Source organism: Marmota flaviventris, chromosome 10, assembly GCF_047511675.1.
Source record: "Marmota flaviventris isolate mMarFla1 chromosome 10, mMarFla1.hap1, whole genome shotgun sequence".
NCBI classification, from domain to species: Eukaryota; Metazoa; Chordata; class Mammalia; order Rodentia; family Sciuridae; genus Marmota; species Marmota flaviventris.
The window spans coordinates 120,558,492-120,572,712 of record NC_092507.1 but is presented as its reverse complement, the minus strand read 5'-3'; the positions used below and the strand labels follow the sequence as shown (position 1 = coordinate 120,572,712).

Below are 14,221 nucleotides of genomic sequence, written 5' to 3'. Positions count from 1 at the left end.
TAGTCCACTGGTTTTACTAATCCATCAAATGGATTAATCCACTGATGAAGTTGGAGCCCTCTTGATCCAGTCACTTCCCTTTGCAAAGTCCCACTTCTGGGATCTTGCTGTCTTGAGGACCCAGCCTTCAACACATGAGCTTTGGGGGAACATTCAGATCCAAACCATAAGAGAGGTTCAATTTCCTCCCAAACAAGCAAGGAAAGACTGAGAAATCCTTGACTCCTGATAACAGAAGAGTGGAGACCTGGAAGTCTGGACAGCCCTGTTTCAGGTCACCAGTTCTGAGACCCTGTCTCTCCCCTTTTGTTCACTTCCTAGTCACATCCTCAGCAGAGGGCAAGGAAGGACAGAAATACCTTCTCCTGCCCTTCACCTGCTCAGGGGAAGGACTGAGGTGGGCAGGACCCTGGGGAAGTTTCCCTCCGGAGCCTCATCCCACTGTGAGATGAGAAGAGACAGCATCTCTGTGGCTACTCTGCCCTGGGGAAACAGGAGACAATTCCCACACTCCTGACACAGACAGCCTGAGGGCTAATGGCAGACAGGGAGGTCCTTTGAGCACTTAGAAAAGCACAAGATATTTGCTTTAAAATCATGAGAGCTCCGACATTTATTTCTGTTATAAGAGCGACAGAAACACAAGAAAACAAGACAAAATATGAAGACCTAAAAACATTTAAGACAAACCACATATTTTATTCCTTTTATTCATGTCTACAGAAAATGTTTCATGTGCTTCCAATAAGTAAGATGAAGAGTCCAGGGAGGGCTGAGAGGGCCAGGGCTCTGGGTCCTCACTCTGCCCAGCACCCAGTGGGGCCAGCCAGGCACAGGCAGGCCACAGGCACTGGGGAGTGTGTGTGGTCACAGCTCCTCTCTGCCTGTGAAGGAGCACACAGTCCCTTCCCTCAGGGTGCTTTGGAGAGACAGGGACATGGGACTCTAAAGACATAGCATCCACCATGCGGCCTGCGCATTGGTTTCATTAATGAGGTTCTTGGCATAAAAGTCAGCTAGCAGAGATCGAAATAAAACACACAGACTCAGTTACCTTTTTCTATGACCAGGTCCGAGATGGCTCCCCTCTCTGGCTCCAACCTCGAACCACCCGTAGGGCAGCAAGGATTACTCAGGGCTAGCAGGAGAGAGAGAGCGAGCACGCCAGGGAGTAGCCTTTTATTGGGGAACAAGAAATTCAGGGGAGAATTCCATCCAATGAAGGTTGAGGGGGGGGCCGCACTCCAAGGTCAGGGTCAGTGATTGGGCCCCCGGGGTCAGTGGTCAGTCACACCCCCACACAGACAGGTTCTCTCATCAGGAGAGGGCCAGGAAAGTTCCGACACAGCCAGAAGCCTCAGGCCCAAACCGGGAGTCGCCCAGTCACGCGTGAGAATGGCTCTCCACAATAGCACTCAGTACAGAAAAGCCCCCAGAGCCAGCTCGGAGCCTCAGACTAAGAGAGAATACTGGTGGACCAGGGCACGATCCCAGGGGGCTTCCCAAAGAGAAGATGATGGAGCAAATTGGCCAGGTGACCAGGAACCCCATCCACTCTTTCATCCATTTCTTCAACAAACACCTAAGGGACCTACTAAATTCCAGACATGGGTAAGGAACTGACACAAGACAAAGGGACAATAAATCTCAGCTCCTTCCCTTGGAGAGCTCATAGTCTGGGAGAGAGGACAGAAACCACTCTGATAATGACAGCCCTTCAGTAACAGCTGCACCCGAGTCTGTACAAGTCAACGTGTGGGCAGAGGGAAGGAGTGGGCGCACGGGCCTGGCGATGGGTGAGGGCCGGCAGCTTCCAGGCAGACCTCAGGGGAAGGCACACCAGGCAGAGGACCATCGCCCATCAACTCTCCCGGCTGAGCAGGAGGTGCCCAGGGACGAAGAAGGTGAAGAGAGGGGAAGTGGGGCCCAGACGTGGAGCACCGTGAGGGCCCAACCTACAGGATGCTGCAGGACGGTAGTAGGAAAGGACTGTATCACCCCAACCTGCGAAAGGGAGGCAAGGTGGGACTTGCAGGGGAGGGGGACAAGACGGGTGGGAGGTGGGGACAGAGACCTAGCAGCAGGTTGAGCGGCCTCAGGAGCTGGGGCCTCCCTCACTGTTTGAAGTGAGGCCAAGTCTTGATTATGTTGTACAAAGCCTGTCCCGGGGACAGAGTATTGGCCACATCACTGTGGCCTACCAGCAGGTAGTTGGGGGCCAGGTACCCCTTGACCACAGCACACTGGATCAGGTCCTTGGCCACCTCCAGCGCAGAGGCATTGGGCGCAGTACCTGCAAAACACAGCGGTCCGTTGGTCATAGGAATTCCAGGGCGCCCTGCCCAGGGCAGGACACACCCCTAGAACCATCCACCACCACCAAGCTAGTACAGGTCACTGCTGTCAACTGTCACAGAAACAAAAGGAGACAGAAGCAAGGGGCAGGGGCAGAAGCCCCTTGCGCCAGCTGCCAGCTCTATTTGTAGCAATAGGTTGCACAAGATCACTGGCATCAGAAGTACCCATTGTTCACTGTGTCACTGGGCAGGTTACAGAGTTAGCAACACTGTGCAGCTCCTTCCTCACTTACATGCTGCCGTTGCAATGTGCAATGTGAGGAGCTCTGTGCAGCTCTCAAGAAAGTCCATTGTTCAAAGTTACTGTTCTGTGGCCAGGTTCAGGCCCAGCGGAGCTTGGTGAAACACTGTGGTTTGTCTAACAAGAGAGTTCCTTTACTCCCAGGAGCTGAGCGCCTGAGACCAAGGTCGAGGCTGATAAGACTCTAAGTCAGAGCCTCCTCATGCAGGGCATTGCCACAGCAGCCAGGGTTTCCTAGCCCAGGCATTCTGTGCCTTGGCACAGAAACTTCCTCTGCCACCAACCATGACACAGTCATGAGACCCCAATCCTGAACACAGAACCCTTATAGTTAGCCACTCAATGGACAGAGTCTAGACTTCAGTGCCTCAGGGCCAAAGTTTTCCCAAATCAAAAGGGCTGAGTCTGGGGAAAGAAACTCATTCTTCTGAGAATATGCAAAGCCTTTTTCCACTGCGAAAGTTTATCTTAGTGGGGAAAGTTTACCTCCCCCCGGGAACACATGGCAAGGTCTGGAGACAGTTTGGTTGTCAAAATTAAGAAAGGGAAGATACTGTTATCTCCATTTGATAGAAGCCAAGAATACTGCTAAGCTTCGTAAGGCCCAGGACCTGTAGGGCCCAGGTTAGCGCCACAACAGAAAAGCATCTGATGTGAGACGTCAGAATCACCAAGGCCAGGAACCTGTGCTTTACCCAGAGATTTGCTTGCTCCTTCTTCGCCTCTCCTGACCTCAGGTCAGCCCCATTTCCAGGCACAGTCCTGGGCCACTCCTGCCCCCACCCAATTCCCATTTCTGTGTCAGCCTGAACCAGCCCCAGTGACATAGCCGCCCCTCTCCAGGATTCAACAAAAAGCACCTGAATATTGAAAAGGAAAAATAAAAACACTCTAGTCAAGGGCTCTGGTCTGTGACGATATTCACTGTATGGAGTGTGCAGTCTCAGTGCAGAGTCAGGGTTTATCCATGTTGGTGTGACATATAAGGTGAAGGGGTGCCACTTGCTGCCATGGCAACCAAGAAATGGTGTGTCTGCTAAGATGAGTAACAGTAGGCACAAAGATGGCTCCATGTGTCCCTTAGGGGTTGGAAGAGAGAGTTCTGGCTGCATGAGCAGGAGGTGAGTTCCATCTGAGGGTCACCTCTGGCCACACTCAGCCTAGTTAAATGTCAGATTTGAAGCTCCACGCGTGCATTTAGACAGTGCCTGAGTCTGATGTCTTTGTCACCCACGTCACACCTTCTCCCAAAGGTACCATACGATGACCACCACTGCCCAAAGCATCCACTTACCTGTAAAGGTGCCCATGAACGAGATGGCCAAGGCAATGTCATTGTAGCCAGGGGTTCGGGAGCCTTGAACATTCCAGCCGACCCCTTCATAAACGGCCCCATCCTGGCCCACGAGGAAGCTGCAGGACACGAGGGGGTGGAGATGGGCACGAGAGAGAGGCGCTCTGGGATCGCTTCTCGTCGTCATTCCTAATTCACTCATGTCTCTTGTCACCAGATATCATATTAAATTCTAAGCCCTGGGTCACAGAAACAAGTCAGACCTAGTCCTTAAACCAGCTTGGGGAGGGGAGGACCCATTTGTAGATTTCTGGGGAAGAAAACTCCCACCGTGGCTGATTTTAGGCTACCAGCTATTTAGCAGCTGGCTCAGAAAATTCCTGAATCTCTGACCGTCAGTCCTCTGAGCTGCCCGTGCCCATCCGCCTCCAGCACATCACTCCTGACACGAGGAGCTCACTGTCAATGAGGAAATTGGAAAGACAGCTTTCCGTGCCTGCACGACTTTCTCCAAGCTGGCCCACGGTCTCCTCCCCACGGAGGACAAGTGCCCATCTCTAGGCTTACCTGCCTTGGCCTCTTCGCACACTGGACTCTGTCGACCCCTCTCCAAATATTCTCTTCCCGTGGCTTCCCCCACACCACACTCTCCCAGCTTTCTCCTCTGGCTGCCTCCTCTCTGCCCCTCGGATTCCTGTGGCCTTCCTGAGGGGCTCCTCAGGGTCCTGCTCTTTAAGCCTCTTCTCCCTCAACACACCCACTTCCTTGGCTCCTTTACCATCCATGAAAGTCCACAAGTTCATGACTAGACCCACTTCTTCCCGTCTATGCTCCTTCCTGGGATCTCATCTCGGAGAAAGGTGCTGCCACCCACTGCCCACTGGTCATGGCAGGACCTAACAAACACAGTCCTCAGCCCACCCACTCGCTCAACCCACGCTTGTCTGCAGTGTCTCCCGCCACTCCCCTGCCCCTGCACCCAGTCATTAACCATCACCTCTTCCACTTCTCTCCATGACAGAGGCCATCACCCTAGCTGTGCCGCCATATCATCTTGCCTGGATGGCTACACAGTCCTCAGACCTGGCTACCTCCAGTGCTACACTCTTCAGATCCATTCCTGGAGCCACAGCTAGAGTGGCCTTTTGAAAATACGTTGCATGTCATGTTAAAACCCTGCTTTTGGTCCTTGGCACCTAGTCCAAGCTCCCCAGCTCGAGTCACAAGGTCTTCAGGACATGGCCCCCGTTTTACCCCCCACACCCCTCTTTAGCATCTCTGTGCTCATGAGAAACACCTCTCCGCTTCTCAAAGGAACTGTTCTCGGGCTGGACTCCAAGCCTTTCCATAGAAGTCCCTTCCTCTATCTGAAATGTTCTTCCTCCTCTGATTGGTTCCCACTGGGTCTTTAGGTCCCAGCTCATGTGTGACTCCCTCAGGTAACATGTCCTTGCAGCCATCTCCCCAGCAACCCGAGCCCTCCTTCAAGCACCTTCTGCACCTCACTAAGGCTTAACTTGTTCAACTCTTTTTCTCCCTCCCTAAAGTACTAGCCCCATAAAGGCAAGACTATGTTGCTGTTCTGTCCAAACAGCGTCCCCAGAGCACAGCCTACGGCTATCTCATGTGAAAAGCAAGTGTCTATCCTGACTCCAGGCCCTCCCAAGGTGACAAAATGACAGTCATATAGTATAATAGAAGGGACACAATAAAAAGTCAGAAATCAAAAGACAGGTAACAGCGTTGAGGAATCTGAGTAGAAAGAGGAAAGACCTCTCCTCAACCTCCATCATTTCCCTGTTCAGGATTTCCAAATTTATAGTCAATGTTCAGACATCCAAGTGTCACTAAGGAGAACATCAATCCTCCCTGGCAGGACCTAACAAAGCACTTGGGAGTTCCCAATAAATGACAGATGTTGGGAAAAACATTATATCCTCTCTTGAAAGGGTTATTACTAAAACGGAAACAGAACAGAGGTTCAGCAGCCCAGAAGCCCACATGGAGCAATGGAAATTCATCTAAGACAGGCCCCCGGCCAGGGCTCCGCAGGCCACATCCTATGCAAAGTGCCCAGCTTGGGCTACTAACATCCAGCTCCACTTTGCTAAGCTGTGAAAGTCCCCAGAAGTGGGGGTTCCCTTTATTAACGTGTACGAATATGTACTGGGCTGGCCGTGGCCTGTCCTGAGACTTAATACTTAATGGGGTTGTTTCTGATGGGACGTGAGATGGTGTGCAGCCCCCAAATGTCTTATCTGCAAGCTCTGGATGCATCCTCGAGGCACCTCTACCTGTTTTGTGGACCATTTGGTTCCTATGTGCCAGTATTAAGGGACAAGTTTTTAAAACTGGCACTCTAAATGGAAACAACCTGAGCAAAACCGGCCCGGAACGTTGAGCCCCATGTGGGCTACACTTAATGAGGAGAGAAAAAGAAGGGAGGGAGGGAGGGAGGGAGGGAGGGTTGCTTTGGTCTCCCGTTAGGTCAGTGTGTTCCTTAAAGAAGACTCCCAGACCCTGGCAGCCCCTCCCTCTGCCTTCATACAGGGAAGACTCTCTCGCAGTAGGCCCACAGGCTGGCTGCAGAGGATGGCACTGTGACCTGAGTGGGAACAGCTTCTAGATGTGGCCACACTGAGGGGCGGAGCAGAGGGAAGCACTTCCTTGAAAAGGTCACCACCTGAGATCGTCTTGTCTAAAGATTCCCTGGCACACAGGTGCCTCCTCGGTGGTATCTCAACAGTCTCGGCATCCGCCATGCCAACACGCTACCTTTGAGAGAGGCACGTGTCTTAAGAACATGCCCAGGGCCACGACCACCCCCTTAGATAACTCCTGAATAAGACCCTCCCAGGACTGGATGGGAATCCATGAGGCCGGACCTGAGGGTCTTTCACATGGTGAGAACTCAGGAGATCTTACTGCCCTCTCCTTCCCTTCAGAGGCTCAGTTTCTGCCCCCAGAAACCAGAAAAGAAGCCCCCATTCTGGGGCCCACTTACTTATACCCCACGTCGCAGGCATGGCGTCTGTCCATGAAGAGGGACTGGAGGTCTCGCACCAGCAGGCGGCACTCGTCAGACACACCGCAGGTCCTCCCAGCAGTGTGGAGGACGACCACGTACTTAGCAGGAAGGGTCATCTTGGGACAGTAGGTCTCCCTGGCCCCCCAAGCAGACCGAGGGACAATGCTAGGGCAAGCTATGGCAGGGCAAAAACAGAATGATAATTAAACTCTTCCTTTAAAATCCATATAAGTGGTACCCTAAGTTTCCTCAGCACTACTTTTCCGGGAGGGGTCCAGTGCTGGGGGTGGAACCCAGGTGCACTTCACCACTGAGCTACATCCTAGTCCTTTTTAGTTTTTATCTGGAGACAGGGTTTCACTAAGTTGCTGAGGCTGGCCTCACGCTTGCAATCCTCCTGCCTCAGCCTCTCAAATTGCTAGAATTATAGGTCTGCACCACCTATATTCAGAAATGTGTTTGCATATAAGCATATGAATATATAAATAGGTGTAGAAATATCCTATCCCTTTCTGTGTTCTTCCCCCACCCCCAGCATTTTTTATCATATAACATGCCAAGTGTTTTTCCGGTTTATTTGCGTCTTTCTCTACCCTGTAGATTGAAACATCATGAGGTCAGGGATTTTAATGTCTCGTATATCCTGGGAGTCTAGTAGGTGTTCAGTAAATGTCTACCAATTTGAAGAAACAAGTGCACAGATATAACACCGGGCATAACACCAAGGTTCTGCCATTCTAGGAATCTGAGGGGGAAAGAGGTGCCCTGGAGGGTCCCTTTCAAGGTTTGCTGGCCCCAAAGTTTCAAGAGGAATCTGACCCTGGTGGGAAGCCACCCCCCGGGGTGGCGTTGGAGTCTAGTGAGGAGCCGTCCTGGATGGAGCCCAGAAGGGCCCAAGGTCTCACCGTGCCTCAGCCTTGCCTTTGGGGGAGGAGCCAGGCAGCTCTCGCCTCTCACAACAAGTGGCTGGGTGTACCTAGGTGACAGGTGTCCCCTCTGCACAGCATAAGAGACCAGGTCCTTCATGGCTGACAGGGCGGCAGGGCTGGGGCTGAGGCCTGGAAGAGAGCGATTGTGGGGAATCTCAGTCTGACCTGAGCTTCAGGGGACTGAATAGAGAAGGAACACTGGCCAAGCCCTGCCCAGCAGGCTCCTCCCCCGGGCTGAGAGGCAAGGGTCTGCCAGGACAGAGTTCTCTGTGGCCCAGGATGAAGCCCTTTCCCAGTGACCTGCCAGGACTCCTCTGTCGACTCCCTCTATTCATGAGAGAACACAGAGGCAGCGACCACTCAACAGCGCTGGCCTGCTCAGGGCCCTGGCAGGCACGAGCCAGACTCTGCCCACATTCGCCCATTTAATCCTCACCACAAACCTCTGAGGCAGAAGCTATCATTAAGCCCATTATTCATGTAGAGGAACTTGAGGCTGTAAAAAGTAACACCTTCAAAATCCCAAGCCAACAAGAGGCAACAAGTAGTCATCAAAGTTTATAAAGAAATACATCAACTAATCAATTAGTAAACCAAACTGCTGACCCGGTGAGTCTCTGGCAGGCTGGAAACCCCCCAACCCCGGTTGGCTGTGGAGGATACAGACTCACGTACTGATTCCTCTACTCACGGCTGTGTCGCTGTGAGTTATTTGAAACTCAGGCTGCACCCTGTGGTAACAGAAACTGTGAAATCCACCTGGACAACCTCAGAGAATATTGATATTCGAGATCTTGGTTAACAGGAAGGGGTGCACAAATTCAGGGAAATGGCCCCGGACAATGTATGTTCCAAGGTCAAGGCCAACGGCATGACATGTAGAGCAAGAGACCAGAAGAAAGTGGAGTCAGAGATCGGGGACCTCTGAGTCATTTGTCAACAATGTATGGACAATCCGGGAGTGAGAGATGGAAGGAGGCGGTGTCAGGCAGGAATCTGGGGGTACAGTCTGCGGCTACAGAAAGTTGACATTAGAGGAAGACGAGATAGTCATTCACCCAGAGGTGACAGAGGAAGCCCGGCTCTTTCCAGAAGAGCAGGGGAACTGCAGAGGAAAAACTCATAAGCAGCTCTTCCTACAAGATGGCTAGAAGAAGAGGGGTTGCCATGGAGACTGAGAGAAGTCAGAGCAGTTGGAGAAGCATCCTCACAAAGCCATGACAGGGAGGCCAAGGGAGAATGAATTCCGGGAGTGGATCTTCGGAGAAGTCTGGGAAGGCTGCATGGTGTTGAGACAGGCCATGTTGAGTGCCAAGGACTCTTTGGAGAGGGCTCGTCGGGGGCGGTCATTACCTTCCTTGGTGCCGAAGAAGGCGACGCCCAGGGAAATGTTGCCGTAGCCTTGGGTGTGCGAGCCTTGGACGTTCCAACCAACACCTTCATACACCCTGCCATCGTCCCCGACCAGGAAGCTGTCAGCAAGGGAACAAGGTTGAGCGGCTGACGTGGTGACCCACCCGAGAGAGGAACCACGTACCCAGGCTCCAGATGGATGAGGGCTTGAGCCATGTTCACTAAATGGAACTCACATGGTTCTTCCCAAACTGTGGAAGACCAGGCCCCTCATCCTAGTCCTTAACATTCTGACCTGCTGCAGCACTCCCTCCCTGCCCCATCCCCTGCTCAGACCTGGAGCTGAACATAAATCATCCCGTGCACTCAGAGGAGGAGGGGTCCCCGGGCTTCACAGTAATTAGCATCGACCCAACCACACCACGCTAGCTCAAAGATGGCTCTCCTCCCTCCTCCAAAATGCACCGTGCCCATGTGATCGTCCCCGAGCTATTCACCTGATTTCTCCCTGCAGGGTCACTGTCCTGCATGTACCTGGTACCTGAACAAGGACATGCAACGTGGAAGCAGACAGTGCGTTCAGAAGTGATCCCAGAAGCCAGAGGGAGGGAGTAAGGAGAGTGAGACAGGAAGGAGACACCAAATAGAGTGTGCACCTGAGCTGGCTTGGCAGGGGCCGCCCCGCTTGCCACCACCCACCTCACCCGTGTCCTTCTGAGGAACCGCGTACGCATATTTTATAACCGTCCTTCAGAAGGGCTGGGGGCCAAGGGAGATCTCATCAGCTCCTCTCTCCCCTCACCGCCCAGGACCTTGGGAAAGCCTGAAGTATGTTGGACACCGAGCAGGAGCCATCACCATGCTCAGGAACTGTCCGTAAGTGGCCAAAGTCAGATGTGAGTCTTCTAGATGGGTCTTAGAGCAACAGATGGGACGAGTGTCCCCAAGAGACTCCCTCCTTCCTCCCTGGGCAGGTGGAGACAAACTCAGAGCTGACAGGGAGCAAAGGCACTCAGGGACAAGGACGTCGTCTGTAACCTGCGATGTGCCGGGGAAACCAAGCTTGGCCTGGGTAGGAAGATTGGTTGTCCTTATTTTCTTTGGGGGGTTCCCAGGGGGAGGGACTGGGTGGAAAAATTCTAAAGGACTTGGGATCTCATGAGGGTTTGAAACATTTTATTCACTATAAAACCTACGTAACTATAATCTAGACAATGAGGGAAATGAATGCGAATTTGTTATGGTTCGGACATAAGGTTCCCCCCAAAATCTCCTGTTAACGCAGGAATGTTCAGAGGGAAAGTGATTGGACTGTGCGTGCTGTGACCTAATGTGGCCATCTTAGTTTCAAAGGACTGACTGGGTGGTCAATGTAGGCCAGGGGCACGACGCGAGGGGTAGGTCCCTGGGGGAGTGCCTGGAAGGTTCATCTCCCTGTGGCCCTCTCCCCCTCTCTGTCTTCTGACCCTGCAGCTCCCCTCTGCTGGGCCCTTCCCCCCTGAGGTTTTGCTGCACCTTGGCCCCAGAACAATGGAGTCAGCCACCCACGGACCCTGAAACCACAAGCCCTGGACAAAACTCTTCCTCCTCTAAGTTGTTCTTGTGGGGTATTTTGGTGGCAGGAACAAAGAGCTGACTAAAACAGAAGGACCCAGAGAAGCAGCCCCGCAGAGCAGGGTTGGCCCTGTGCCTCGAGACCCGGCCCCGGCTCTTACTTGTAGGCCACGTCACACCAACTGTTGCTGTGGACATGATAGGCCTGCAGTTCCCGCAGCCTCTGACTGCAAACCGCCTGGTCGTGGCACTCCAGCCCAGGGACATGATGTGTGACGAGGACATCCACCGGCATGATCAGTTGAGAGCTGCAGCCAACAGCTTCTGCCCCCCATTCCTTGCGAGAGACCATGGAGAAGACATCTGTGGAAGGAACCGTGGGATGTCACTCGGTGCATCCTGCCCTGTGGTCGCCCATGAGCGACCTGGGCTGCATGTGCACGTCTGGGCCGCATGGGGGAAGAGTGGTGGGGGAAGAGCGTTAGGAGGAAGCCCTCGGCAGGCAGGTACACCCTCCCCAGCTCATGCCATCTGCATCCCACCCCTTAGGCAGAGTCTGATCCAGCCAGGGCGCCCGGATGCTTTGCTGCCCCACCCCAGCACATCCCCATCCACAATAAGACACTGTCTCCCAGCTCCTTCCCTGCTCTGCCCAGGCGCCTACTGCAGGGAGCGGCTCTGTCTCACCCACTTTCCCTGGAGGAAGTCCTGAGCAGCACCAGAGAGGGCTGCATCTCCTCCTTGGCCCTGAGGCTCCTTCTAGGCAGGGGCTGGATCTCCCACCCCAATCTCCTCCCCGAGGTCAGGGTTTCTATCACCACCTGGCGCCGACCCTGTATCCCAAGGACCTAGGGCAATCCATGAAGTGGCCGGCCAGTGTTACTCTCTACGGGGTTCCATTCGCCCCATCCCATGTCACGGGGTGTCACGTGGCTGTGCAGACCTGAGAAACATTTCCAGCCACCTGAGAAACCCCAGTCGGTCCCCAAGATTCCTCACCATCAAGACCGAGTTTGCCTTTTTCAATGAGCTGGGAGATGTTGCCAAACAAGGCCTGCAGACCCTCCGACACCTGTGTTGTGTGTGCTTTGTCCCAGGAGGAAACAGCTGCAAAAGAAAGTTCCGTTGTGCATCAAACTACAGATACCAGGCCTCTAACCAGAAGGAGCCAACCCCTCTCCACGGCCCCTTGGCCTCCCCAAATGCCCAAGCCACCTCCAAGAAATCCCTCTCAACTAACCAGAGGACCACCTCCCACAGCAGAAGGAGGCATGGCTTTCTCCAACACCCACTCGAGGTGAAGCCCTGGTGTCGGGAGCCGCTCTGGACAGGAGCTGGGTACTCACCTTTAAGTCCTGAGTAAAGAGGTACTGAGCTGGTACCGCACCCACTGCAATGCGATTGGACCTCAGCTCCCTCAGATAAGAAAGGTGCAGCTCCGGGAGTGGGCATCACCCAATGGGGTTGAGTTACACCACTGTTTGTTGTAACCCTACCCTTTGCCCTTTTTTGGATAGTGTTCCATGGATCAGCTCCCCCCACTAATAAAACCCGGGTTCGAGGCGTGCTCCTCTCTTTCTTGCCTGCCTTGCCCCCCGTTGTGGGAGCTGTGGCTGAGGAGCGGTCACTGAACCCAAAGCAATAGGAACTTTCTGTGTCTGTGTCTTTATTTAGTCAGCCCAAATTCATTAAAGTGACCCTGATTGATTGAGTCGCGTGTCCCCGCACCCCGGCATGAGACTTAATGGTTATGGGCAGGGAGTCAGAAATATCAGCCTATCCTCCTGAGTGGCATGTACACACACACAATTCACAAAAACAACTTGGAAATGCATTTGGGCACCTCCAAACCACAAAATCCTCTTGTGTGTGAATTTTAGCTAATGGAAACATGAGAAAGAGTCTGCGGGGAAACAATATAGAATTACTTGCATGAAGCAGGCCAGTGCCTGAGTGACTGGAGGGCATGTGCTAACCCAGGTTCCATGGTCCATGAAGGACAGACAGCAGTGGTTTGGGCACAGAGCATCAGGGCATCAACTTACATCTAGCGAGGGATATTCCCAAAGAACATTTTCTTTTTCTTCTTTTGTGGTTGATTAGGGTTTTTTTTTTAACCCCTGTTTTTTAAAAATTTGATCTTTCTAAGGAACATTTTTTTTAAACATTAAAAACCTAACTCAAGTCGGACTCTGAATAACATCATAATAATACATCGTTCCAGTTTATTTGCTTTTAATCTCCAGGTGCTCAGTCCTTCTGTGTGTGTCATCTCATTTGACTCTCCAATAAGTTGACGAGGTTGGTGACCTTACCTCAATTTTCAGGTTGGAAAATTAAGAGTTTACTGCATAACTTATTTAAAATCATATTGGAAGCAGAGCAGGGACTCAAACCTAGGTTGAAAGAGTCCAAGTTCCATGCTCTAAGTATAAAGCTATTCTTTCAACCCAGGGAATTCCTACTACAGGATTTTGGAAAGATGCTCTCAGTCAGTATTTGGTCCAGAGAAAGAAAACTTACCACAGGACTGGAGACCCAGAACAGAGAAGACGAGAAGCCAGGGCAGCATCCTCACAGGGGCCCAGCACACCGATGGGAACCGTATGTTTAGCAGCCCTTAGGCAAGCGGCAGTCCTGGGAGAGACACTGACAGTTAACATGGCTATGACGCTCACTCTACAGATGGAGCACCCCCAGACTACACCGTATCCCATACCCCGTCTGACTCCCTGCCGCACTGTGGGCCTCCTGAGGCTCCTGCTTGCCAGAGGAAAGGGACAAGGATGTTGTCATGGCGACTCAATTTTATCGAATATCCACTGAGTGCAGGGCATGTTCAGACACTTGCACACGCAGTCTTATTTAATGCTCACCATCTTTGTAAGGTTAACCCCCAGCCAACCTGTGGGACCCAGGGGCTGTGTCCCCGACATCTGCAAACTTCCTGCCCGTGGAAACAGATTTGCTCCAGATGTCTGAAGGCTGTGGACTGAGGTCATTTCACCAACATGCCACCCTCCCCTTCCCCTGGGTTCCCCAACTTAATCTATATTCCCAGGGGACAGCTCGCCATGCCCAATTCTTTGCGGGAGGGGGGGGATGAATTCAGAGACACTCAACCACTAAGCCAAGTCCCCAGCCCTATTTTGTATTATATTTATATTTAGAGACAGGGTCTCACTGAGTTGCTTAGCACCTCGCTGTTGCCAAGGCTGGTTTTGAACTTGCAATCCTCCTGCCTCAGCCTCCCGAGCCACTGGGATTACAGGCGCAGACACTGTGCCCAGCTCGCTATGCCTAATTCTGACCCTGTAGCCTACACGTGCGTCACACTGCCTCCTGCCACACCACATCCTTGGCATCAAGCTGTCACCCATCACAGGAAGCCTCCCACAAGCCTTGCATCTCTAGTCCCTCGCCCACTCCTCGGTCATCTCCTCATCAGGTGCACGCTCTGCAACG

The 14,221-nt window shown here is 52.7% G+C and overlaps 1 protein-coding gene across 1 annotated transcript; it reads right to left on the bottom strand.

The window, feature by feature from the left end:
* Positions 1 to 1,055: 1,055 nt before the first annotated feature.
* On the bottom strand, positions 1,056 to 13,390 carry Pglyrp4 (peptidoglycan recognition protein 4). Its single transcript, XM_071618802.1, has 8 exons — positions 13,280 to 13,390; positions 11,756 to 11,863; positions 10,918 to 11,119; positions 9,203 to 9,321; positions 7,826 to 7,978; positions 6,897 to 7,095; positions 3,893 to 4,011; positions 1,056 to 2,293 (listed from the first exon to the last, which is right to left on the bottom strand). Exons 1-8 carry the CDS (start codon positions 13,326 to 13,328, stop codon positions 2,115 to 2,117), a joined length of 1,128 nt encoding a protein of 375 aa, XP_071474903.1. The 5' UTR covers positions 13,329 to 13,390; the 3' UTR covers positions 1,056 to 2,114.
* Positions 13,391 to 14,221: the final 831 nt, after the last annotated feature.